The sequence below is a fragment of the Ursus maritimus genome, unplaced genomic scaffold (genome assembly GCF_017311325.1).
Source record: "Ursus maritimus isolate PB19 unplaced genomic scaffold, ASM1731132v1 scaffold_8, whole genome shotgun sequence".
Classification (NCBI taxonomy): domain Eukaryota; kingdom Metazoa; phylum Chordata; class Mammalia; order Carnivora; family Ursidae; genus Ursus; species Ursus maritimus.
In genome coordinates this window covers 77,110,012-77,134,723 of record NW_024426996.1, presented here as the reverse complement: position 1 = coordinate 77,134,723, position 24,712 = coordinate 77,110,012, and the positions used below count along the sequence as shown (strand labels likewise).

The 24,712-nt window shown below is 53.1% G+C and overlaps 1 protein-coding gene and 1 long non-coding RNA gene across 2 annotated transcripts in view; one reads left to right on the top strand and one right to left on the bottom strand.

The window, feature by feature from the left end:
- Positions 1 to 24,712, top strand: part of CRMP1 (collapsin response mediator protein 1) — a 70,064-nt gene that overhangs the window by 42,804 nt on the left and 2,548 nt on the right. The window contains exons 5-13 of the mRNA XM_040625448.1: positions 3,240 to 3,301; positions 5,368 to 5,448; positions 10,790 to 10,858; positions 12,094 to 12,214; positions 14,826 to 14,982; positions 16,218 to 16,359; positions 17,267 to 17,437; positions 22,163 to 22,342; positions 24,466 to 24,631. Of these exons, the coding sequence (XP_040481382.1) occupies positions 3,240 to 3,301; positions 5,368 to 5,448; positions 10,790 to 10,858; positions 12,094 to 12,214; positions 14,826 to 14,982; positions 16,218 to 16,359; positions 17,267 to 17,437; positions 22,163 to 22,342; positions 24,466 to 24,631 (1,149 nt within the window). The remainder of the gene's footprint in view (positions 1 to 3,239; positions 3,302 to 5,367; positions 5,449 to 10,789; positions 10,859 to 12,093; positions 12,215 to 14,825; positions 14,983 to 16,217; positions 16,360 to 17,266; positions 17,438 to 22,162; positions 22,343 to 24,465; positions 24,632 to 24,712) is intronic.
- On the bottom strand, positions 19,463 to 21,243 carry LOC103658296. The gene is made up of 3 exons (XR_567112.2): positions 20,951 to 21,243; positions 20,701 to 20,817; positions 19,463 to 19,640 (listed from the first exon to the last, which is right to left on the bottom strand). It is a non-coding gene; the product is annotated as an uncharacterized LOC103658296 (long non-coding RNA).

Below are 24,712 nucleotides of genomic sequence, written 5' to 3'. Positions count from 1 at the left end.
CGACTTATTCCCAGTGGAATGTAGACAAGCATCCTTCCTTCCTTGTTCACAGCGTGTCTCCAACTTCTAGAATGGTGCTCGCGCATAGGAAGCACTCAGTAAATATTTGATGAGGGAGAAAATAAATATTCCATGAAAAAGGGCTTCTGGGGTCCAGTAAGTTTGGAAAATGCTCTCTGTTTATTCTGTTCTTGAATATTCTTCACACACATGATCATGTTAAAATCTGTGAGAAGCCCTACAGTAAAGAAACCTGTTTACTGTGGATGAATTCGTTTTTCTTCCCCAGTCTAGATACCAACATCCCCGGGTTTGATTGCAAACAACAGAATCCCCCCAGAGCTTGGCTTAAGTTTAATAAGCAGATTTGCCTCGGTGATAATGACGTGTATCCACGGATCCCGCGCCAGGGCGTCTTGCCCCGTGCTCATCTCTTTAAGCCAGCTCTGTTCTCCCCTCACCCTTGACCTGCGTTCTCTGCGTCTACAGCCACCGTTCTGGAAGGCAGCAGCCTGCCCTTTGAAACATCTCGTGTCAGAGACCAGCCAGGTGTTTTCGGGTGTTGAACGGGCTCTGTCCCTCCCCCCTGCTCAGCTCAGCATCTGCCGGGCGCCCAGCCCTACACTAACATCTGTGGTCTGGGGTCACGTGGTATGGACGTGGCTGCTTCCAAGGTTATGGGGTGGATCGAGTAAGAGGGGTTTCTGAGAACTGGCGGGAATCATGAATGGGTTGACATCCAGTCAGCGCTCAGTACGGTCTTTGAGAATTGGTGTTCCATGCCACCTCCTTGGAGAAACGCTAGGATGATGGCAAATGTGAATTTGGGAGCTTTGGGGAATTCCAGGGCTCACTGTGTTTCTGAGGCTCTGTTGCTAGGAGTGGAGTTATCGGGCCAAACATATGAGAACATTTACTACTCTGGATATGCATTGCTTAATTGGTTTATTTAAGCAGGTGCAAATTGGTATGTAGGAGGGACTCATTTTGACGCCCATTCACTAGCACTGGGCAGCCCATTTACAGCTGTGCTACAGTCCTGAGGTTTTATTTCCAATTACTTTGATGACAAATAAGACCACATTTTTTAAATCTTTAGTAGTTAGCTGCTTTTTTTTGCTTAAATTGTCTGAAAGTACTGTTTACCTTTGGGGTTTTTGGCTTCTTTGCTTTTACTTTAATATTTTTAACATAAAACAGAAGCAGAAAAACCACACACATAGGAAAAATGTGGCTTTATGAATTATTATGAGGCTATCCCACCCGGGCAGTAAATAGGACTTTGCCAGATGCCCCCGAACAGAACGGCCATGGGCCCCACTGCAGTCATGACCCCTCCTCCCCCCAGGAGTAACCACTGTCTGGTGTTTTCTAAAGAAGAGGGTCTTTTTTAAAGCCTCTGTTAAATTTGTTGCAGATTATATTTACGGTGTTGGCTGTTTGCTTTTTGTTTTGAGGTTTTAAGAATTAACTTACAGAAGGTTTCCACTGATAACAATTCAAATCTGCTGTGATTTTTCGAGATAGCTTTCAATGTGAGATGACTTGACCCTATCCACTCACCCCCATGATGCAGTTTTAGCGTCTATTTATTAGTTTTACTAAATTTAGATTTGTTAAATGTTTGCTAACTCATTATTTCTGCTTTTATTTGTGTCATTTAGTTCTAAATTCTGGTGAATTCTCATTTTCTTTTTTTTTAAAAAAATTTATCGTGGAAGCTTCTTCGGTTAATATTCGCTTCCCCTTAACTTAAAGAAATAAGGAAGCATTTTTTAAACCTCTCCCTGTAGTTTTACCTGTTTATTCACTAATAATTGATCTGTGTCAGACCTGAGTTTTTGTTTTTAGATTTAAAAAAGATTATTTTTATAAAGAATACAGCATCATCTAATTGCCTGTTTTTTTATTTAAGTCTACCGGATAGATTAGAAACTGATTTTTTTAATGTTAATTTCTGAGTATTATTTTTTCTCTAAGTTTTTTCCGATGATCTGGACAGGGAATTTTTGTTGCGGGGCCTCTGCACAAGACATGGTATTTGGTTTGTTGTCACCACTATTGTAGTATAAAGGAATTCTCAATCCCATTTAATACTTTTGCCCTGAATGCATTTTCTTACCCAGACATTTCCGGATTCCGTGAGCAAACATTAATTGCACAGCACGTATTATGGGCGTGCAAATCGCAATAGTATAGAAGACGTGGTCCCTGTCCTCACGCACATGGAAGGTGTGTTAAGGAGGACTCTCCTACGTCCCATGCTCCTGCTGGCCTGTCCACACAGCACATGAAGTCCTGTCATTTCACCCTTCTGGAATCCCCCACCCCCACCTCTGCAGCTCCTGCCCTGGGTCAGAGCCTCGGCACACCTGTCTCCTTGACCGTCAGCATTCTCTTCCCACTGCCATGTCCCCCTGCTGCTCCGCAGACCCGTCCTCACACTACTTCCAGAATCGTCTTTCTGAGACAAAAAATTCTGATCATGTCACGCCTTACATTAGAAACACATGCTCTGGTGGATTGTGGGGATGGTGGTACAACATTTTGAATGCACTAAATGCCACTGAATTGGGGCGCCTGGGTGGCACAGCGGTTAAGCGTCTGCCTTCGGCTCAGGGCGTGATCCCAGCGTTGTGGGATCGAGTCCCACATCAGGCTCTTCCACTATGAGCCTGCTTCTTCCTCTCCCACTCCCCCTGCTTGTGTTCCCTCTCTCGCTGGCTGTCTCTATCTCTGTCGAATACATAAATAAAATCTTTAAAAATAAATAAATAAAAAAAAATGCCACTGAATTGTGCCCTCGAAAATGGCGGTGATGGTGAATTTTGTTATATGTATTTTGCCATAATAAAAAAAGTAGGGGTTTAAAAAAAAAGCACACGTTCCCTTGCATCCAGCCGTAGGACACTTCTAGTACCTTCACGTGAATTCTATGTCTTTTCATCCACCTTACCGTCCATTCTTATGCACACCCACCTCTCAGTCCAAATAGTTCCCCTCCCCCTCCTCTCCCTGCTTCCCTTCCACCTCCTCCCCTTCTTCTCCTTCAGATTCGGCTGTGTGACTTCCCTGGAAGCCTCCTTTGACCACCCCCCCTTGCCCACACGCCCAGGCTGGGTTCTGTGTCCCCACTGTGAGGTCCGATGGCACCCTTCTGTCCTGCGGTTATTTACTGGAAAGGAATGCTTCTTTTTTCTTAAATGCATTTTTCTGTTTCCTTTTTTATCTTGAAACAGGTGTCAATTCCTTCCAAGTCTACATGGCATATAAGGACCTCTACCAAATGTCTGATAGCCAGGTAGGTCCTTCTGCACGCCCCCATCCTGGGCAGGAAGAGGCCACTCTGTTGGGCAAGGCAGCACAGGGCAAGGGAGCTATCAGAACGGGCAGGGGAGAGCTCTGGGTTCAAGTCCTGGTTCTGACCCTCCGTTGCTATGCGGCCTGTGTGGGTCCCCACCCCTGCTGGACCTGCATTCCTGTCTGGCTGCTAGAGTGGGGTCGAGTGGGCGATCCCTCTGCATGGTGGTTCTCAAATCCAGCTCCTCCTTAGTATCATCTAGAAAGCTCATTAAAAAAGACAGACTTTTAGGGGCCTCTGGGTGGTACAGTCAGTTAAGTGTCCGACCCTTGGTGTCGGCTCCGGTCATGATCTCGCGGTTGTGGGACCGAGCCCCTTGTCTGGCTCTGTGCTCAGTGCAGAGTCTGCTCGAGATTCTCTCTCCCTTTCCCGCTCACTCACTCTCTGTCTCTCTCTCAAATAAATAAATAAAATCTTAAAAAAAAAAAAAAAGACAGATCTTAGATCCCATCACAGAAGTTCAGGGCAGGGCTCAGGAAACCGTACTTTTCCAAAAGCTCAGCAGTACATTCTGGAGATCTAGCAAGTTCGGGCACCATGTCATTAGCTCTGACCCTGAGGGGAGCCCTGGCTGTCTCTCCAGCCAATTGAGTGACTGAGGTCCCTTCCTCCCTTAATTTTCTCACCTGTGCACAGTGTGGCCCTCTCTGGCCGGGCCAGCTTCCAACACTGTCACGTGGGTAAGAGGAGCTCGAGAAGGTGAGGCCGTAGTGGTGCAGGTGTTGGGGTTCCTGGCTGCCGGGCACCTGACTTTCCTACACCACTGGGACTCCGGCTTTGCTGTATTATCATTGCCCTGCCGTCTGCTGGTTAAGACGGTGAGACGGTGTGGCGGCAAAAAGCATGGATGCTGTAGCCAGAGGGCTCGGCTGCAACCCTGGCCTTGCTGTGCAGCCTGAGGCAGCTTTCCCAACCTCTCTGTGCTTTAGACTCATAAGAGCACCTGCTCCTAGAGGTTGTCAGAGGATTGAATGAGTTCATAACACATGACTCTAGGACAGTGCCTGGCACACATTTGGGCTCTGAGAAGCTGTTATGCCTTATGACCATGCCGTTGGACGTGCAATGGGAGACGCATCCATGTCTCGCCTTTCAAAATACTTGGAGTTACAGAGGATAACTAACCCCAAGATGCCCCGGAGGCCTTTGATGTGTCATCGAAAGGCTAAAATGGTTCAGTTTCATGACAAAGTAGCGTGTGTCTGTCTAGCATAACCGAGATTTTCACCTGTTTCATTCTAACCACCAAAGCCCCAGGGACAGATGGTGTTGAGCCATGGCGGGTCCTGGAAGGTGCTTCCTGCCCCCAAGTGCCCCCCCACCCCAGCCACCACCTGCTGTCCGCATCTAAAAGCACAGGTCCCTGGGTAGGGTACTATTCTGCACACATGCAGAACGACGTTAAAATTCGAGAGGCCCTGGAGAAGGAACGTGGCGGCTCAGGTCCTCACCGCGGGCTCACGCCTGGTGCAGATCGTCTGCAGGTGGGAGCAGGCCGTGGGCAGTGGGCAGGGCCTGCGTCGGCTAAGTAAGAGGATGCCTGGCAGGGTGTGTATTACCCGAGTGTCGGAGTGATTATAAAGCTCGGCTCACAGCACGGGCTGAGCACGCCTGCTCACCCAAGTTCCGTGGAGCTGAAAGCAGCGTCTCAGCGTGGCTGTCCCCAGCAGCGGTGGCAGGCATTTGGGTGGGGCGGAGCCACAACGAAGGCGAAAGGCACGGTGAGCCCCAGGACCGAGGTCATTTCACGCCCTGGCGGGGCTTCGCTCAGTTCTGCCCTTCCCCCAGCCTCCTGCTTTGGGATCCGGAGGGTGTCAGGGTCAAGGGGAGACCCTTTCCAAGGCTTAACTTCTTGAGCAAGGCATTCGGTCGGTATGAACAGAGCAGCCACGCTGCCTCTGCGGGGGCGGCGGGTGGGCAACTCTGTGAGCAGAAGAGCCGTCTTTACAAATGCTCAGGCTGTGATATTTTTATCCCCCCCCCCCACTCTGTTGCTTCTGCCTCAGCTCTATGAAGCCTTCACCTTCCTGAAGGGGCTGGGAGCTGTGATTTTGGTCCATGCGGAAAACGGAGACTTGATAGCTCAGGTGAGTGGGTTGATGTCCACCCTTTCCACTCCGGTCCACGTCCCGGCACTGTCACGGCGTGATTGGAGGGGGGCATTGGTGAGCGGGTGGCTGGGCCATGAAGGGTCAGGCTGAGAGCTGGACGGTGCATCAGACACTCCGGGTGTGAGTCACGCACGCACCGTCTGCAGGGGCCTTTCGGCAGGCCACGTCGTCTCTCGGCTCAGCTTCCTCACCCACACGGTGGGGGTGGCATAACCGCCCTGTGAGCCTCACGGGGCTTGCATGAGGGACACATAGGGTCGGACGGAGATGCTCCGCAAACCGGGGGAACCAGAGGTGAGGCGTGTGGAAGCCGGTGTTGCTCTTCGTCTTGTAGGACTTGGGAGGGGATGTAATGGCGGGAGCCTGCCCCCTCCGCCGCCCAGCCCTCTGACCTCACGCAGAGCACTCCACCTGGAGAAGGCTCTTGTTCTTCATCCAGTAGCACCCCATGAGGATTAAATGATACCATGTACGTGAAGTCCAGCATCTGACACACAAGAGGCTAGACTCAGGGTGACCAGCTAGGTTCTCCTCCTGCAATTCTCAGAAGAAATGAAGACGGGAGATAGAGGGGAGGGAAGGAGCACAGCCCACAGGTCTCATTGGCTGACCGGATGGAGAAGAGGAGGAAGAGGTCAGGGACGGCCATGTGACCGCTGGTGCAGGGCCGTGGGTTGGTCCTGACGTCACAAAGCAAGCTCAGGCGTACAAGAGAACATGTGCATGCATCTAATGAAAGTCGTTAATATGAGGCAAGGTGCTAGGGACTTTATATCGTGATGTTCACAACTATTTCATGACCCAGATATCCCCACTCTACAGCTAGAGAAACCAGGGTTCAGATACGAATAGCTTGCTCCTGTTACGTGAGCACAGCGGGGCTGCTCCATGAAGGCTACGTGCACGGGCTCTGATGCTCGCTGGGAACGTCAGCTGCTGGCTTTACTTCCTGGTTGGGACTGTAGAAGCGTGTGAGTGCCAGGAAGTGAGGATCACTGGGGGCCCTCTCAGAGGCTGTCTTCCAGTCTGGCCTCTGACCCCCCAGTGATTGGTGTCCCACTCACATGCAGAGCACATCACCCCCTTGCAGGGTCCTCCAGACGCCCATCACAGCATCAAAGTCTGGAAGAGTCTAAGTCAGTCTCTAGGAGAGGCTCCTTGGGGGTAGTTCCTACCATCTTCAGGTCTCTGGAGCCAAAGAGGCAAGTTATCTGCCTCCCCCCAACATACACGCCACATACGGCATACACCAGTGGGTGGACAGTCCTTTTCAAGAGGGAAAAAGGAAGGCTTCATGATTGGCCCCATGAAGTTGGGCCCATGTTGGCAATTCCTTGATTGGGTCTTGGAGCCCGAGGATAGGTCTACATGGCTCTTGGCCGCACCTTCTGGGCTCTTGGTTCTATCCCCCCACGTCCCGCCATCCATCCCGTCCGTGAAACGTAGCACGTGCTTGCCACTGAGCCTGCTCCCTGCCCAGCAGAGTTTGGAGGTCCAGCTGCTTCCTTTCATACCATTCAGCCCAGGCTGCCAGTGTTCTGCTAATGTGGTTCTCCCAGCCTTTGTTGGCTTCTTGCTAATCCCTCTGTGGTTCACTCCATCAGACAAAAGACACCCACAGATTTCTTCCAGATGAGTCTACTCCTACTCTGCTCCCACCCTGAGCTCCCTAGAGGCCCTTTTGTTGGAGGGGCTCTGGGGCTGCACCGTCAGGCTCTTCAAAGGGCTTTTTTGTGACGATTCATCCTGTAGGCACCGGCCCCTGTCTTTCCAGTTCTGGCCCAATGTTGTGGGGCCGCACTCCAGTTTTGTCTCGGGACTGCTGTCTGCTGCTTATGTCCTGGATTTGATATTTGCTCAGAAGACATTTCTTTTAGATTTTTTTTTAAGATTTATTTATTTGAGAGAGAGAGAGAGCATGAGCGGTGGAAAGGAGGGGCAGAGGGCGAGAGAGAATCTCAAGCAAACTCCATGCTGAGCGCCAAGCCCGACATGGGACTAGATCCAAGGACCCTGAGATTATGACCTGAGCTGGTCAAGAGTCGGACACTCAACCGACTGAGCCACCCAGGAGCCCCCAGAAGACATTTCTTTCTTTTTTTTTTTTTTTTAAAGATTTTATTTATTTATTTGACAGAGAGAGAGACAGCCAGTAAGAGAAGGAACACAAGCAGGGGGAGTGGGAGAGGGAGAAGCAGGCTCCCAGTGGAGGAGCCCGATGCGGGGCTCGATCCCAGAACACCGGGATCACGCCCTGAGCCGAAGGCAGACGCTTAACGACTGAGCCACCCAGGCGCCCCCAGAAGACATTTCTTAATTGCATTATCTTTTGCTCTTTGGAAAAGCGGGGAATTTTCAAGACCATTATGTCCTGGTTCCTTTTTTTTTTTTTTTTCCAAAGGTGCCTCCATGCCCAGCATGGAGCCCGATGCGGGGCTTGAACTCATGACCCTGAGATCAAGACCTGAGTGAGATCAGGAGTCGGACGCTTGACTGACTGAGCCTCTAGGCGCCCCTGTCCTGGATCCTTTTTAACACCCCTTGCTTCTCTTACTCACCTCTCACATTTTCCTCCAAGCATCAGCGAGGAACCAGCCAGAACCTGCAATAGCTCACTGGACAGTGTCCTGAGCGGGTCCCCAGCTCATTAGACCCATCTCGGCCGCCCCCCCCATCGCTGTGGAGGGCCTTCCACTACCACACAGAAAGCCCCAGCTTCCAGTAACGTCCTCATTCCCCTCTGAGTGCTCACGGCCAAGCTGCTCAAGGTCCGTCTTTCTACTGACAGTCCGTTCCAGGCCACTCTGGGCTTTCTCCAGCTCACGCCCTGAAATTCTTCCAGCGCCTGTGCGTGGCCTGGCCCCAGAGCCTCTCCCACAGCACCAGGCGGTTGTTACAGTAACACCCTACTTGTGGGCACCACCATCCACATTCCTTCTCTGTGGCTGCATCCCCAAGTACCCCATACTTAGCAGCTGAAAGCAATAACCATTTATTATCTCACGGCCCTCTGGGCCCAGAGTCCAGGTGTGGCTTAGTGGGGTCCGTCACAGGCTGCAGTGAAGGTGTCAGGCAGGGCTGTCGCCGTCCTCGAGGCCAGTCTGGGGCAGGACTTCCAGCCGCACTCCAGGGCTGGCTCTCAGGATTCAGTTCTTCACAAGCTCTCAGCCTCATGGCCTCTGTTCTTGGCTGGCTATTCCCCAAAGGCCCGCTTGGTTCCTTGCCCTGCGGGCAGCCGCAGCGGGACCACTGGCTGCCTCCCGAGTGAGCCAGTGGAAGAGCAAGGGTGGTGAGCAGGGTGGAGGCCACAGTCCTTTGTGACGTCATCTCGGCAGTGACGGCCAGACGTGGACACCTCTCTTGTCCATGTTCTGTTCATTAAAAGCAAGGTGCTAGTCCAGCCCAGCTGCAAAGAGGGGGTTACACGGGGCATGGGAGCCAGGGGGCAGGCCCGCCGGGGGCCTCTCAGGAATCACCCACCACACACACCTGTTTGGCCTAGTTTTGCACTTGATAAAAATGCAACAATATGGTACGTGTTCTTTAACGTCTGGCTTCTCTTGCTCAAAACAGGGTCTGTGAGATTCCTCCCTGCTGTCCACGAAACAACAATTTTTTCTTGTTTCATCACTCTAGAATTCCAGTGCAGGAATAGGTCATAATGTATGCTCTCGTCGATGGATATTGGGATAGTTTGAATTTGGGACGATTGTGTACAAAGCTTCTGTGAATGTTCTTGTTCAGTCTTTTGTTAAACCTGGGTTCGCGTTTCTGTTAGTATCTACCCAGGGGTGGAATGGCTGCCTCGCGGGGACACGTATATTCAGCTGTGGTCGTAACTGGTCACTGTTTTCTGGAGCGAACAAACCCTACACGCCCACGAGCAGCGTGTGAGATGTGCAGCCGGGAACCCCCAGCTCCTGGGCTCGATGTCAGGGGGGGGCTTAGCTTTCCGTACTGCCCATGTAGCATTTAGCTTTCTCAGCTCCAATAAATCTGTTACCGTTTGCTCATCTGCTTTCCATGTTCCAAAATTTTGTTTTTATTGTCTGCTCTGCATTCCCGTAGCTTTTGAGAACCTTTCCTGTCACTTTTGTGGGGTTTCAGAGGGGAGCGAAAAGAACTCGTGGGCTCAGCCTGCCATCTCTCGCAGGAAACCCTGTTCCAGTCTTTCTGTAATCCGTGCTTTCCTCCGTGATAGTACCTCGTGTCCTTCCTCCATCCTCCCTTCTTCGCTGCCTGCCTTCTTTCCAACAGAAAGAGTAAGGGGCAGTTAAACAGTCTCGCACAGGGATCTCTCCATAGCAGAAGTCATTGTGTAAAAACAGTGTACAGAAACACTCTGTAAGCACCGTCTTCAACAGCTCAAATCATTCCATTGTTTACTTAAATCCACCCCAGCTCTTGCATCTTGCCGTCTCCAGTTTACTTTCTTACAATAAGCTCAAGCTTAATAACCAGAAATGCGATTGAAATTATGTTTTTCTTTTCATGGCTGATAGGGAGGGGAGCCCGTGGTAGGGATGTGCCCAAGAATGCTGTGAAAACCGCACAAATGACAATTAGCACAGCTGACATCTGGGCAATATAAAAACCTTTTTTTTTTTTTGAGAAATTATAGTATTCCTTTGGCAAGGAAAGCTTGAAGCAAGTGGGTTTGAATCTGGGGCATTAGCACAGGGAACCATTTCTAGGCTCTACAGCAAGCTCGAGGTGGAGGCTTCCTGCTAGAATGACGGGCACCAGGAAGAGGAACAGTGAGAGCCCGCTGCCAGCTAGGGAGCTCTGCGGCACACCTGGTCCCGTGCGGGCATCTCACCGGCTCCCTTGCTGACTCTGAGCAGAAGCTCTAAGACGCAGGCGCTCTCATCCCCAGTGTGAGGAAGAGAAGGCTGAGGCCAGAGAGCCTGACCAACTCGCCCAAAGTCCCGGAGATGGCCAGTTCTGCGGCTGGACTCCCAGTTTGGGACTCTTCGATTCCCACATTCATGCACGACCCAGACACCACCTTTCTTCCTTGAGGAGAGCCCTGCAGCAGAGACGCAGAGACTGGAAAGGTGGTGGGTGGTCTTTAGAGCTCATTTCTTACCGCCCCCTCCTCTCACTGGTGAAGGGAGAGCGGGTGCGGATGTAGGTGTCCGGGGTTGCGAAGGCGGAACGGGGCAGGTGGAATGGAGGGAGCAAAGGAGCGCTGGGTCACCCCGCAGACCACTCACTCTCTGGGGACTCAGCCTCCCTTCTGCCTCACGGGCGCTGGAGGACCGGCCTCTCCCGGCTGACATTCTGCAGTCGCTGACTCAGTGCTCTTGTCTTGCAGGAACAGAAGCGGATCTTGGAGATGGGCATCACAGGTCCCGAGGGCCATGCTCTGAGCAGACCTGAGGAGGTAACGGAGCCTCCCCTGGGGTGTGAATCTGACATCACTGAGGGCCCACCCTGATGCTGTTCCAGCTGGAACAGCCCAGCCAGAGCCCCCGTCTCCATCCCCATTCCCCCAACAGGAGCATCCCAGACAGGTGGCCTTCCCTAGGGCCTGCCCTCTGACTTGGGAGCTCTGGGGCCCGGGGGTCAATCAGGGGAGCCAGGGAAAGGCCCTGCTTGTCCCCGGGCCCAGGAGCTCCACACCTAGGCCTCATGAACAGTTCGGTGTCATAACTAGATAGAAGGAGCCTCACTGAGGACCCTGTGTATTTGGTGATAGGGGAATGGAGCTGCATGTTTGAGACCTAGAACCAACGAAACAGCTTCCCCTGCACGTTGCCCACTGTGTTCTAAGGCTTGAGCATGGATGGATCTCCCTGCGAGGGGCAGGCAGTGTGTGTGTGTGTGTGTCTGCTGTGGGCCTGGCCTTGTGCTGGACACTGGGGCACATGAGTAGAGAGACTCTTTACCTTGATCTAACACAGTGCTCTGCACGCGAGCTCCGCGGCCACGAGCGCTGTTCCTGGTCCCCGGTGAGATCAGGACACACCTGGAGACAGTGTTTACAAACCCGTATAGCACATGGACACTGCCCCGCATCCAGGCATGTGACCAGTATATTCACCCGGGAGAGCGGGGTGGGGACCCTCTTGGGGGCACTCAGACTCAGGGCCGTCACAAGCGGCAGGACCACGTCTGGGACATCAGCAGACTGGAAATTGAAAACAAAGCAATACAAAACCTATCTGGTCCTGTGGTTCGAGCAGCGCTGGTCTGGAGGGGGCAGAGACCAAGCCAGACAGCAGGCAGTTTCCCGTGTTGTTGAATGCATGGAGGGACGTATGTCAGACACATGCGTTCACTTACGTCAGGCGTTTTATAAGTAACGGACCATTTTATGGGCCTTTTGCTGCTTTATTGTGCCTGGTCTGTCCCTTTCTAACAGAACACGCATCATGCTTCCAAGCAAGCTCAGTCACAAATTCTGCCTTCCAGCCCTTTCACCAAATGCATTTTGACTGATTTTTTCCTTTCTTTTTAGAAATCTATCATTTTTCTCCTTTGATGCAGTAGATTTGCCTCTGGCCACACTAATTAAGGAAAACGAAAGGGCTTTGATTCTGGGGAGCCCTGGGGGCTTGAGGGGTGGTGCCGCCTCTGCCCCTCCCTCCCGTGACCCGTGTATTGCCGTGTCCCCAGCTAGAGGCTGAGGCCGTGTTTCGGGCCATCACCATCGCCGGCCGCATCAACTGCCCCGTGTACATCACCAAGGTGATGAGTAAGAGCGCGGCGGACATCATCACCCTGGCCAGGAAGAAAGGTACGCCGTCCAGCGCCCGGGCCTCCTGCGGGGCAGCTGGGCCGTAGGAAGGGGGTTGTCCAGCAGGGTCAAGTTCGCTGACCGGGCCACTGCCCAGGGCAGAGACACCCTGACAGTTGCCAGCAGCCTGAGCCCCATGTAGGTAAATTATCCCACTTCATAGGATCAGACAAGACTATGTATTGTATTTTATTTTAGTTAATTTATTTATTGAGAGAGAGAGAATCACAGGGCTCGATCTCATAACCCTGAGATCATGACCTGAGCTGAAATCAAGAGTCGGCTGCCCAATGGACTGAGCCCCCCAGGCGCCCCGAGACCATGTATGTTAAGGAGCTCTGTGTGGCTCCAGTTCTGTTCTGGGGGGGTCACATCGCGTCAGTGCTGGGGCCGGGCTGCAGCAGCTCTGGGATCCTGCCCACCTGGTCCCCTCTGGCCATGTCATCCTGGGCCCCTGCCTAGGGCCTGTTGGTTGGTGCCTGCATCTAGGGTCAGGTGTGGGGCCCGCACAGAGTCTTGGCTGTGGGTTGGGAAGGAAGAAGGTGGTTTTCCAGAGCCGGGGGTCTGGGCGCAGCCCCGTGCGGGACATCGGGTGAGTGTGGTCCAGGAAGCCAGCCACCTGGCTCCAAGGTGATGCACTACTTAACCGCGTTGAGTGTCTGCGGCCTTGTCTCTAAATCGGCCCACGGGCTCATGGACGTGAAGTCCTTGGTGGGACCCCAGGGCTTTGTGGGTGTTGGTTGATGCCGTTCTCAGTTCCACATTGGCCATTTACTTCCTGCCTTGGTACCCTCACCTCCCAAGTGGCCCCAGTCCCAGGCTGTCTGCTGTGCTGAGGACCATGGGTGGAGGCCTCGGTGGGTACGTTCTGACTGCAGGAGACTCAGAGCAGGAGCCCGAGTGCAGGCCCCTGGCCTTCTTGACAGTGAGGTCCACAGTCCCCCACCAGTCACCAGACTAAGAATGAAGAAGGGTCCCCAGAGCAGCTTGCTTCCCAAACTCAGGGAGAGAGAGACAATGACAGACAAAGGAGGGGTAGCGCATATTATACGAAGACCATGGCTGGTGGATGTTCGCCAAGGGCATTCACCGTTCTGCCCAGTCCCTCTCTGCGTCATGTGAGGCTGACCGGGGAGTTGTGGGGGGAAGGCCGGGGGGAAATCAGCAATAACCCAGCAGCCATCATTGAGCATCCACTGTATACACGATGCTCCTCATCTCTCACAGGCCCTAAATGGGAAGCATTACTAACTATATTTTCTTCAATAATATATTTTTAACCTAATGCATCCAAACTCTTAATTCAACATATAATTGCATAAAAGATATTAGAGATATTTTATGTTATTGTTGTGTGTGCTGTCTTTGAAATTCAGTGTGTCTGCCACATTCCAGCGCATCCCAATTCAGACCAACCCCAAGGTCAGGTGCCTGACAGCCACGTGTGGCTGGTGGTTACCGTGTGGGACCAGAGCAATACCTTGTTTTAGGGAAAGCTGACAAACAGGCATGAAAAGAGAGTGCCCTAGTAGAATGCAGCTTGCTTAGAACTGGTCCCATTTTAAGGATAAGTAAACTGAGGCAGAGAGGTGACGGAATCTGAGAACAGTAGTAAGCACGCAGGGGGGTAAGCATGCAGCTCCTGGCCACATGGAGGGATATGGTGGCCCCTGGTCACGTGTGGCTGTTTCCCTTTAAATTAGATAAAATTAAATACAATTTTAAATGCCTTCCTTGGCTTTGCTAGCCACATTTCACGTGCTCAAGAGCCACGTGAGGCTAGTGGCTGCCGTCTTGGGCGGCACAGACAGAGAATGTTCCCATCGCTGCGGGACCTGCTCTCAGACAGCCTGATCTCTGGAGCTCAGAGCCTGTCTCCCCACCGGGCCAGCACGGTGGCCTTGAGCCAATGCCTGGATCCGGGCAGCATCTGCCTCTGCGAGCAGATCTGAGGCTTTGCCTGCGGGCTTTGTTCTGGCGGAAGCACATCGGGCCTGCTCCCTGGAAGTCCGGCGGGAATTCCTGGAAAGCGAGTGTTCTGGAAGCAGCCGTCCTATGGTGGGTTGGTGGATGCCCAGCCCAGCTCCCTCGCCCTGGGGGTGGGACGGCCCCGAGGTGCGGTCAGCAGTGTCCCAGAGGCCCCAGTGGCCCTGAGCTGCAGGTGCTCATGGCCGTGACTCGGTGATTACTTCCCTGTTCTTGGCGTCTTTCTCTGTCTTGTGTCACCTCCACAATCCCCAGCCAGTGCTGCCTAGAATCACCTCCCAGGTAAAACACTTGAACTCGACTGCTTAATTCGAAGATCTGCTTCTGGCAGAATCCACACTGAGACAGCAAATCCCGTCCCTGGGCCTGGAATGACAAATATGCCCAAAGGGCATAATGACTAAAAGTATTACCCGACCGGGAGGTTGCTCTGTGGGTCAGCCGGAGATGACTGCCTGGTGGCCTGGGGGTCGCCGGGCTGTGTGGTGACGCAGGGAAGAAGGACAGACAACATCTTGCCCCTCGGAGCATTGTTCTCCCGTCTCTGGTCCTCCACGTCTGTGCCATCACACCCTCCCTCGAGAGACCCTCCGCCCTTGACCGTGTGTTGTGTTTGCCCCCGCAGGCCCCCTGGTGTTCGGCGAGCCCATCGCTGCCAGCCTGGGGACCGATGGCACCCACTACTGGAGTAAGAACTGGGCCAAGGCAGCGGCATTCGTGACCTCCCCTCCCCTGAGCCCAGATCCCACCACGCCTGACTACTTGACCTCCCTGCTGGCCTGGTGAGAGCCGAGGGGGTGGCTGAGGATACTGGGTGCACTGTGGTATATTGGGAAGCACCCAGGATTAGGAGTGAAGAGTCCAGGCTTCACCCTGGGCTTGTCACATAACCTGCAATGGCTTTCTGCTTTGGTTTACTTATCAGCAAAGGGGGGGGGGGGACGTAGTATCTAGTGCAGAGCTGGTTCTGAGACAGTGTAGGAATATGGCCTAGAATTTAGGGTTCAGTACGTGGCTACTGTTACTTGCAAAGCACGCTCTGGGTATGTGCACACAGTAGGAGCACAGCCACGGTGGTCCCTGCCCTGCTGGTGGCCAGCGTGTGGGAGGAACACTTAGGCCGTAAGAGAAGGATAAGTGGTGAGGTGCTACAGGCTGCTCTAGAAGCAGGAGGCTTCATGGGGGAGGCAACATCGGGCCAGGAGCTAGAGGATGAGTAGGAGCTTGCTGGGTAAAGGAGAAGTCTGGGCTTCCGGTCAGGAGGAGCCCCAAGGGGGTGAGGGCGTGTACCTACCGTGGAAATCTCTTTCTCCCAAATGCTGCAGAAACCCTTGACTTGCACATGCACGGCTGGCTCAGCAGCAGCAGCCCAATGTCTGGGGGCAGCTCTAAGTCCAGACAGACTGCCCATCTCCCCCACAGAGCTGCTGCTCCCACAGTCTTGCCCATCTCTGAAGATGGCAGGACATAGGCCAAAGGCCCCCCGGATTGACCACTTCTCGCCCCCTTGGCTGCAGCCATCCTGGCTCACCTCTGATAGGCCTATCTGCTTCTGTGTCGTCCCTTCCATGCCCCTACCACGACACAGTCTATTCCCAACCAGCACCCAGATTTTAAAGTCAGACCAAGTCAGACCAAGCCACTCCTCTGCCTGGAGACCCCCAGGATCCTCTTCTCTCAATATGGAACACAAGTCCCCACAACGTGCCCCAAGGCCAAGCCTGATCTGGCCTCACCCCCACAATGAACCTCGCCTGACACCTCTTTCGGGCGGATGCCCGCTCTTCTAGGAGAGGAAGAGGAGGCCCACCTGGGGAGCCTTACCCAGAGAGCCTGGAGCCCACACTGACCTAGCCTTTTCCCAGCAAGGGCCTTCCGATGCCACTCACCAATGCCCATGGTGTGCCCCAAATCCCCTCCCCCAGAATCTCCAGGGTTTTCATTTCACAGCCTTCACTGGGTGCCTGAAGTTCAGCCTGAGCTCAGGGCTGATCCCCACTTTTTTTTGTCCTTGCAGCGGAGACCTGCAGGTCACAGGCAGCGGCCACTGTCCCTACAGCACAGCCCAGAAGGCGGTGGGCAAGGACAACTTCACTCTGATCCCTGAGGGCGTCAACGGGATAGAGGAACGGATGACCGTTGTCTGGGACAAGGCAGTGGTAAGGCGCTCCCTGTTTGTCTATCCCCAGGAACATTCTAGAAACACCCTACCTGGCCCATCAAAAGCTAGCACATAGTGCTCTGCTGGTTCTTTTTTTTTTTTTTTTTTTTTTAAGATTTATTTGTTTGAGAGAGAGAGTGCCAGAGTGATGGGGGGAGGGGCAGAGGGAGAGAATCTTCATGCAGACTGCCCTCTGAGCATGGAGCCCAATGCAGGGCTTGATCTCATGACCCATGAGATCAGGACCTGAGCTGAAACCAAGAGTCGGACACTCAACCAGCTGAGCCACCCAGGCGCCCCGCCCTGCTGATTCTTAAAGCTCCTCCCTTCCTTGCTTTGAGGCAGGAGCAGAAGCACCAGGAGGGCACACGAGAGAAAGGTGTGATTCTTAACAGACCAGCACAGGTCCTGTGGGGTCCTCTGCCGTCGCAGAGCTGACAGCTGCCCTGTATTCTTTAAGGACACAAAATGTTTTCTTTAGTTTTGTTTGGACCGCATCTCAGTTCCTGTAAAGATGACTTTGTAAACCGTGTGTGTGTCTGGGGTTGACAGTGGGTACAGAGGGTGCTTGTTGCATTAGGACGCCCCAGGGCACACTGATCCAGGTCACACTGACTTGAACCAAAGATTTTTAATTTGCTATTAAACTTGGGCCCAGTGGGACTGACAAGATGGCACAGTGGCTGTCGAGCAAATGTCAACATACCTCTGAGTGGTCAATTACATTTCCACTCCGATGGGGCCAGGCCCTTGTGCCCTTTCAGGATGGCCTGTTTTCAGTGGGGAAGGAGGAAATTCCAGACTCCTCTCAAGGACTCCTGTCAGCAGGTCTAGATTTGTGCCTGTCTGCCCTTCGCCCGGCCCTGTTATGGGGCGCTCTTCTCATCAGCGGATCTTGCCTTTAGGCTACTGGCAAAATGGATGAGAACCAGTTTGTTGCTATCACCAGCACCAACGCAGCCAAGATCTTTAACCTGTACCCCAGGAAAGGGCGGATTGCCGTGGGCTCGGATGCAGATGTGGTCATCTGGGACCCCGACAAGGTGAAGACCATAACAGCCAAGAGTCACAAGTCGGTAAGTCCGGGCTTATCCGAGATGCTCCTGATTTGGGGAAGCAATTCTTGCATGGCAACCACTTTAGAAGCCTCTGATTGAAAGTGATTTATGAAGTTTCCAACCAGGATGTGATCTGGTGTCTGGCATGACTCAGTCCTTCACATTTCTCTGCCAGTTGGAGAGACTGGCTTTGGGCAGGCTCAGCTAAGCTGCCCATGTGCTGCTGGATGCGTTCTCTGTCTCCCTCTCTCTCTCTCCCTCTCTCGGTGGCCTCTGCCCTAGATGCATTCTCAGGCTCGGAGAAGTATTAGGTCCAAGATTCTTTCTCCAATCTAGCTATCCAGCTAGAATGGGTTTGATCTCTTATCTCAGAAACCTGCTTCACGTTGGGGTCACTTAGCAGTGACACTACGCAAGAAACAGGGTGGGCCCAGAGCCCGCTGTGTTGGAGCACGCCGCAGGGGTGCACGCTCTCCCGAGCTCCAGGCCCCGAGTCTCTGGCTGTGGGTTATTTCTGCGCTTTGTATTCTATGTGCCCTTGATTTCTTCACACCGCCAGCAAACCTAGGACACAGAGAGACATAAGACACCTTCCCCTCCCTCACTGCTTGCTTCAAGTCCCCTCTGCAAGGCCAGCAGTGATCTTGGGTCCAGATTAATGTCCACACTCACGAGACACAGGAGGCCACATCCTGGACCCCGGCCCACTAAGTGCGTTAGAGGAGGCAGTGTGTGCACACCGCCTTGCCCTGTGATGGGATCCTCACTGTCACACGGGCACAGCTTCCCAGCTTCCCGGGGGCTACCTGCTGGGGGAGGCGAGGCCACGTGCATGAGGACAGGACCCCAGGCACAAGGAAGTCTCATAAAAAAGTGACAAGAACCATTTGTAGCTGCTCATGAGCTTGGCCCCCAGGTCCCTGCTTGGCCACAGGAGACACGGCCTGGGGCCGCAGAAGTCTTGTCCAGCTCGCCAGCCGGCAGTCATGCTTATGACAGCCAGTGCTCCCTAGTGACACACTGGCTTCCCTCACCCCCCATCCCTGGGGACGGGATCAGGAGGAAACGAGTCCGAGGTTGCCTCCTTGGAGAAAGGTGTACCCCGTTCTCCATGCTTACCACCTTGCAGGCACACAACCCCACTTGAATCACTGTGAACGCAGTGATGCGTGTGTGCAGAGTGGGGTCTGGTAATGCAGGAGAGTCACGGGTTCCCTCATGGTGTCAGGAAGGTGGCGCATCAGGAGAACGTTCGAGATGGTCTGGCAGGTGGGAGGGGGAGTGCCACGCCGCCACTGCCTGCTGGAGCTGCCCGTGAGCCCGCACACTGGTTACACTGTCGTGGTTTGTATAGTCAAAGGTTGTGCCTCCCCCCAGGGAGAAACCCCAGACTCATTAGCAGTCACTCCCCGTTCTCCCCTCGCCCAGTCCCTGTCGGCCAGGGATCTGATTTCTTTCCCTCTGGATTTGCCTATCCTGGACGTACCATGTAAAACGAATCACACAGTGTGTGGCCTTCATGTCCGCCTTCTTTCACTCGGCGTCATGGTTTTGAGGCTCGTCTGCAATGTGGTGTGTGTTAGTACTTCATTCCTTTCTTTAAAAGATTTTATTAATTTATTTGGGAGAGAGAGAGCGCGCACGAGTGGGGGGAGGGGCAGGCAGAGAGAGAAGCAGACTCCCTGCTGAGCAGGGAGCCCGATGAGGGACTCGACCGACCCTGGGACCCTGAGATCATGACCTGAGGCCGAGGGCAGACGCTGAACCAACTGAGCCACCCAGGCTCCCCAGTTTTGTTCGTTTTAATTGTGGTCCTTTGTACTGTTTGAATTATTACGTTGTTCACGTATTACCTTTAGGAAATGAAACAACTTTTAAAACCCCGTGTAGTGGCGAGACATTGAATGTGGCATCCGTAGGGGGTAAGCCTGAGCCTCGCAAGAGCTCCCCTGTTAGGAGGGCCACGATGGCACACATCCCGTCCTTCCATCACGAGGAGGAGTGGGCCGTGCGGGGCCGAGTGAGCTGGGAGGGCGGCCGGTCTCGACTGGTAGCGAAGTGGCTTGCTTCCTCACTGCCTTTGGGCGTCACTCATGCTCTGCATTTGGGCTTCAGCAGGACATAAGTCAGCACGCAGCGGGTCCCTTCAGGGTGACCCGGGAAGCATTGGATTAGCAAACGTTACAACCGAGAGCAGACCGTCCGCCTGGGTCCTGGGAGGCTGCAGCAAACCAACAGTGTGGCTCAGTGTTAGCAACTATGTGTGGGTCCAGTCATTTCCCCGAACCCCGAGCATCCCCAAATCCACCAGAAATTATAACAGAACCCACTGATTACAAATCAATAGAATCGATAGCTTTTTTATGAAGTAATTCAAAAGCACTTTGAAAAATAGAATGGAAATCAAAATCCTGTTTCTAACAGCAATAAAAACCAAAGACTTTTATAAACACAAGTTCTTTGATGCTTAAACGATTCAGTAGAGAGAACACAGCAATTCTTGCTAATTTTATCTGTAAGTTTGAAGTAATCCCATCAGAAAAATCTCTGGAATTATTGTTTTGCTAAAAAAACAAAGGTCATAGATGCTAAACTTGAGAATTGTCAGACATTTCTGGAACGCTAAGGGGCAAACCCTGCTCATCCCAGTTCTTTTATTTTTCCCCTATGATTTTATTTATTTATTTGAGAAAGAGGGAGAGAAGGGGGAGGGGAGAGGGAGAGGGAGAGAAACTCAAGGAGACTCCGCACTGAGCATGGACCCTAATGTGGGGCTCGATCTCATGACCCTGAGATCATGACCTCAGTCGAAACCAAGAGTCAGGTGCTCAGCTGACTGAGCCACCCAGGCGCCCTCATCCCAGTTCTTAAAACAGGTTGCATAGCGACAACCATTGGGGCCGTTTGCTGTTGGTATGACAGAGGGGACAGCCAGGCGGCAGCCCAACCACAGGTGAGAATTGGGTTTACAATGCAGGAGGCAGTTCAGATAAGCCAGACAGAGGTGGTTATCAGCCAGTGGGTCCCAACAGCTGGCCCATAAGGCCAGACCTCTGCCATGCTTTTTACCCCAGAACGGACTGAAGATTGAAATGAAAGTTACTGAAGTATCAGAATAAAGCATGTGTTTAGAAATGATAGTTCTGAAGGGGAGAAGATCTTTCTGAGCTAGACACAAAACTTAGAAAGTGTAAAGGGGTAGATTGGCCTGTGTGAACATTGACTACAAATTAAACCAAAAAACCCCCTCTGTATGGTATAAAAATAAGAATAATTATTACCTTATATGAGATCCGAAGGCAGAGGACAGACAGCCAGATGATACTCAGGACAAACAACGGATAAATTCCTTAACATCACAAGTGTCCTTAGAAACCAGTAAGAAAAATACCGAGAACCTAACGAATAAATGGTACGCAAAACAGTTACGCAAGAAGAAATATACAAGCAACTTATACACCTTTAAAACAGACCCAGTCTCTCTTATAAGTAACCAAAGGCGAATCTCCAGAGCACGATGCTATTTCTCACCTGTGCAGCGACTGGGACCCTGGTGGTTAAGGGGGCATAGGTGGGGTCAGCCGGCAGGAGGCAGGCGAGGCAGCACAAATCTATCGAAGTTAAAAATCCATTTACTCTGTGGCCCCAACTCCACATCTAGAGAAATGCTCACACATGCCAGTGTGGATGCACAGAAGCGTGGTTCCGTATGGGTTTCAGCGAAAGCAGGGAATGATCCAATTGTCCGTGCCTGGGGAACTGGATAAATAAATTCCCCCTGGGAGGGGATACGGTACAGAGGTGTAAAGGGTGTTAAAAACATTTTTAATAGGGACGTGTGCCGATACGGAACTGTCTCTGAGGTCAGGAGAAAAATTCGGGTGAAAGCCATCTGTACAGAGCTCTTGTGATGTCGAGACCGTTATTCATGCTCCGAAAATATCTGGGGGCTCAGAAGAATCTCTTTAAGGCAGATGTCTCAGTCTGAGGTAGCAGAGAGACCTACTTTTTAAAATCAAATATCGTTTGTGCTTTTTGATTTTTCTTCTACCATCTAGACGACCTACTTTTTAAATAACAAAAAAACAGCTGGCCAGTGGTACTTACATTCCCTTTAGGAATTATGAAGGGAATGTGTATTTTTAAGAACACATTTTGTTTTTCACATTAGTAAAATGAAAGAAAGAAAGAAAGAAAGAAAGAAAGAAAGAAAGAAAGAAAGAAAGAAAGAAAAAGAAAGAAAGAAGGAAATCAGAAATACAGAAATGACCTTCCTCAGTGCTGGAGGGGAGTTCATGGACATGAAATCAAGGAAGCCCCCCCCCCACTGTTGCCTGTGTGGTGTCGGTTGGTCGATGCCTTTGGAAAGTAACTAGCAATAAGCAGCAATTACCCTAAAAAAGCTCATGATCTTCTGACCCAGTAATTTAATTATAGAAAACGACCCTAAAGAAGATATTTTTTACAAAGACACAGAAATGCCCGTTGCAGTCGGAGCAGCCCCACTGCCAGCAACGGGGAGCCCCGTTCACGTTCATGATGCCTCAGATGCTGGGTGGATTCTGTAAAAGGACGCTCAGCCTAAATGCCCACGGGCGAGCGAGCGAGGGTTGGTTCTGCTAAGGAAGGCACACGGAAGGGACTAGGACACGGCCCCAGAGAAGCGGCTTCCAGGGGGCAGGCGCGGAGCGTCAGACTCCGCCGGCTCGTGGTAAGGGCTCCGCTGTGCTGCTTGCTGCGCAGGCTGTGGAGTACAACATCTTCGAGGGCATGGAGTGCCACGGCTCCCCGCTGGTGGTCATCAGCCAGGGCAAGATCGTCTTCGAGGACGGCAACATTAACGTCAACAAGGGCGTGGGCCGCTTCATCCCACGGAAGCCTTTCCCCGAGCACCTCTACCAGCGTGTCAGGATCAGGAGCAAGGTGAGCGGGCCCGGGTCCGGCCTGTGCAGTGTGAACGAGTCACGGCCACAGGAGCCTCCTTTCCCTCTTGGGGCACGCCAGCCGTGACACTGCCCTGCCAGAGTCTTGGGGCCCAAGTCGAGGTCCCAGGATTTTGCAGACTGTAAAGGGGTGTGCACGTGTGGGATGGAAGGGGTGGCGGGAGTCACGCTGACCGGAGCTGCTTTGGGGTATGCATCCCACATCTCGGGGTCCTCAGCACCCCCTCTTTGAGTGTCAGGACACTCCTGCGGGTCAGACCCTGGGGCTTGAAGCAGCGGGCTGGCCAGTGTTGCACAACTGGACAGCTGGAACCTCTAGGCTTTGCGCTTCTGGTACGAATAAACAACCCCAGCATACTTGAGGGATGGCCGGACGGCTTCTCACGCCCTCCAGACCTTCCCCGCCCTTCCATTCTGCATCTCTCTTATCCTCTTTCCTGGAAGAGTCGCAGCAGGGACTCAGAAGACCCTATTGGAGGGCGCGTAGCAGGCTCCAGGCCCTCTCCAGCCCAGCTCAGATGGAGCTGGCTCTCGCTTTGCATAAACTCCCCCCTCTGGCCCCATCGTCTTCCTTAACGGGTCCCTCCTGTCACCATGGCCACCTGCTTCCCACACTAAATGGCTGACGTTTGCTGGAAAGGCCAGCTGTGTATGTATGTGTGTAAATGTGTGTGTGTGCATGCACGTGTGTGTGCACGCTTGTGTGTGTGGGTGTGTGGGTGTGCGCGCACGGATGCGTGTGTGTGTGCACACATGTAAGCATGCCCTCCTGTGTGAGGTCCTGCTTTTCTCGTGCTTCAGAAGTGGCCCCCCCCCACCAATTTTGATGGAAAACCCCAGAAACATGGTCCCCCAGACTCAGGCCCACATTATAGTGCGTGACGTCTTTCCATGCCCCGTAGGGTGTAGCACCCGGGTCAAAGATCGCAAATCGCACGGGCATTGTGCATCAGATGGGGAAAGGATGGAGACGGAGGATAAGCAAGTCCAGTCTGAGAAATGGCCGTGGAAAGCCGGGCTGGCCGAGGGACCACAGCAGGCTGCTAGAGATAAGGAGACTTGTGTAAACCCCTGGCTGCACGCCCACTAAGGGCACAAACACACGTGGGCCAGCTTCATTTCCTTTACATCCGTTTGAACCCGAGGTTAGAAGCCACGTCTATAAGAGCAGGTGCCTGGTTTTTATGCCAGGCCCTCCTCTGCAGGAGCCAGGAGGCCGGATCCCCGCGCAGGGCACTGCCCTGCCACATGCCTGGGGGCAGAGGCCAGGAGCCACACCAGGTGAGGGGCAGCACCTGCCCCAGAACCTGTCTCTGGTGGAGCCGAGCTTGGAGGAGGTCCCTGAAGGACATGGGGAGGCAGGCTTGGAACCAGCTGGAACGGAGGGACGCCCCAGAGGTGCAGGAAGCAGGTATTGCAAAGGGGAGCACCGAAATGTGGCCAGAACTGTAGTCATGGATGCAGGGCTCCCCCGGGGTGTTGCTTAACCCATGGGGATGGAGACCATGGTCCATGCCCTGCCCCCAGAGGGTCCGTGCAGACATTCGCTTCCCAGTTTCCCCGAGCTGGCTGCCCTCAGACCTGGCCCTGTCACCCCACCACGTGCCAGGTTTTCTCCCTTTCTCTCCCTCCCTCCTTTCTAGAATCACCTCCCAAACACACTAGCTCCCCAAATCCTTGTCTTGGGCTCACCTTCTGCAAGACCATAGACGATTCGTGGTCGTTGAGGGGGATGGTAGGCATGTCAGGGAAAGTGTTTACCTCTTGAAAATGAGTCTGGGGTCCTCCCGTACGGAGGGGCTCTGTGTGTGTGCTTGTACCTGTGTGCATGTGTTATGTGCATGTCTGTGTGTTGGGTTATATGTATGTGTGCGTGCATGTGCACATGTGAAGTGTGTGTGCACGTGTGTATGGGGAGTAAGTGGGTGCCTGCGTGTGGGGTGTGTGTGCACATGTGAACCCACACGTGTGTGTGTGTGTGTGTGTGTGCGTGTGTGCCCGGGTCGCCCTCAGCTCACCGTCCGGCCACAGGGCTCCCGCCTGCCTGAATGGGCAGGTGCAAGTGCATCTCACCCACCCGTCCCCTCCCCTCCCTCTGTATAGGTTTCGGGGTTGCAAGGTGTTCCCAGGGGCATGTACGATGGTCCCGTGTATGAGGTGCCGGCCACACCGAAATATGCCACTCCTGCCCCTTCTGCCAAGTCCTCGCCTTCCAAGCACCAGCCCCCGCCCATCAGAAACCTCCACCAGTCCAACTTCAGTTTATCAGGTAAGAGCTCCCCACGCCCACAGCTCTTCTGAGGGGCTCCCTCGGGCACTAGATGAGAAAGCAAGGAGCAGGTGGGGAGCC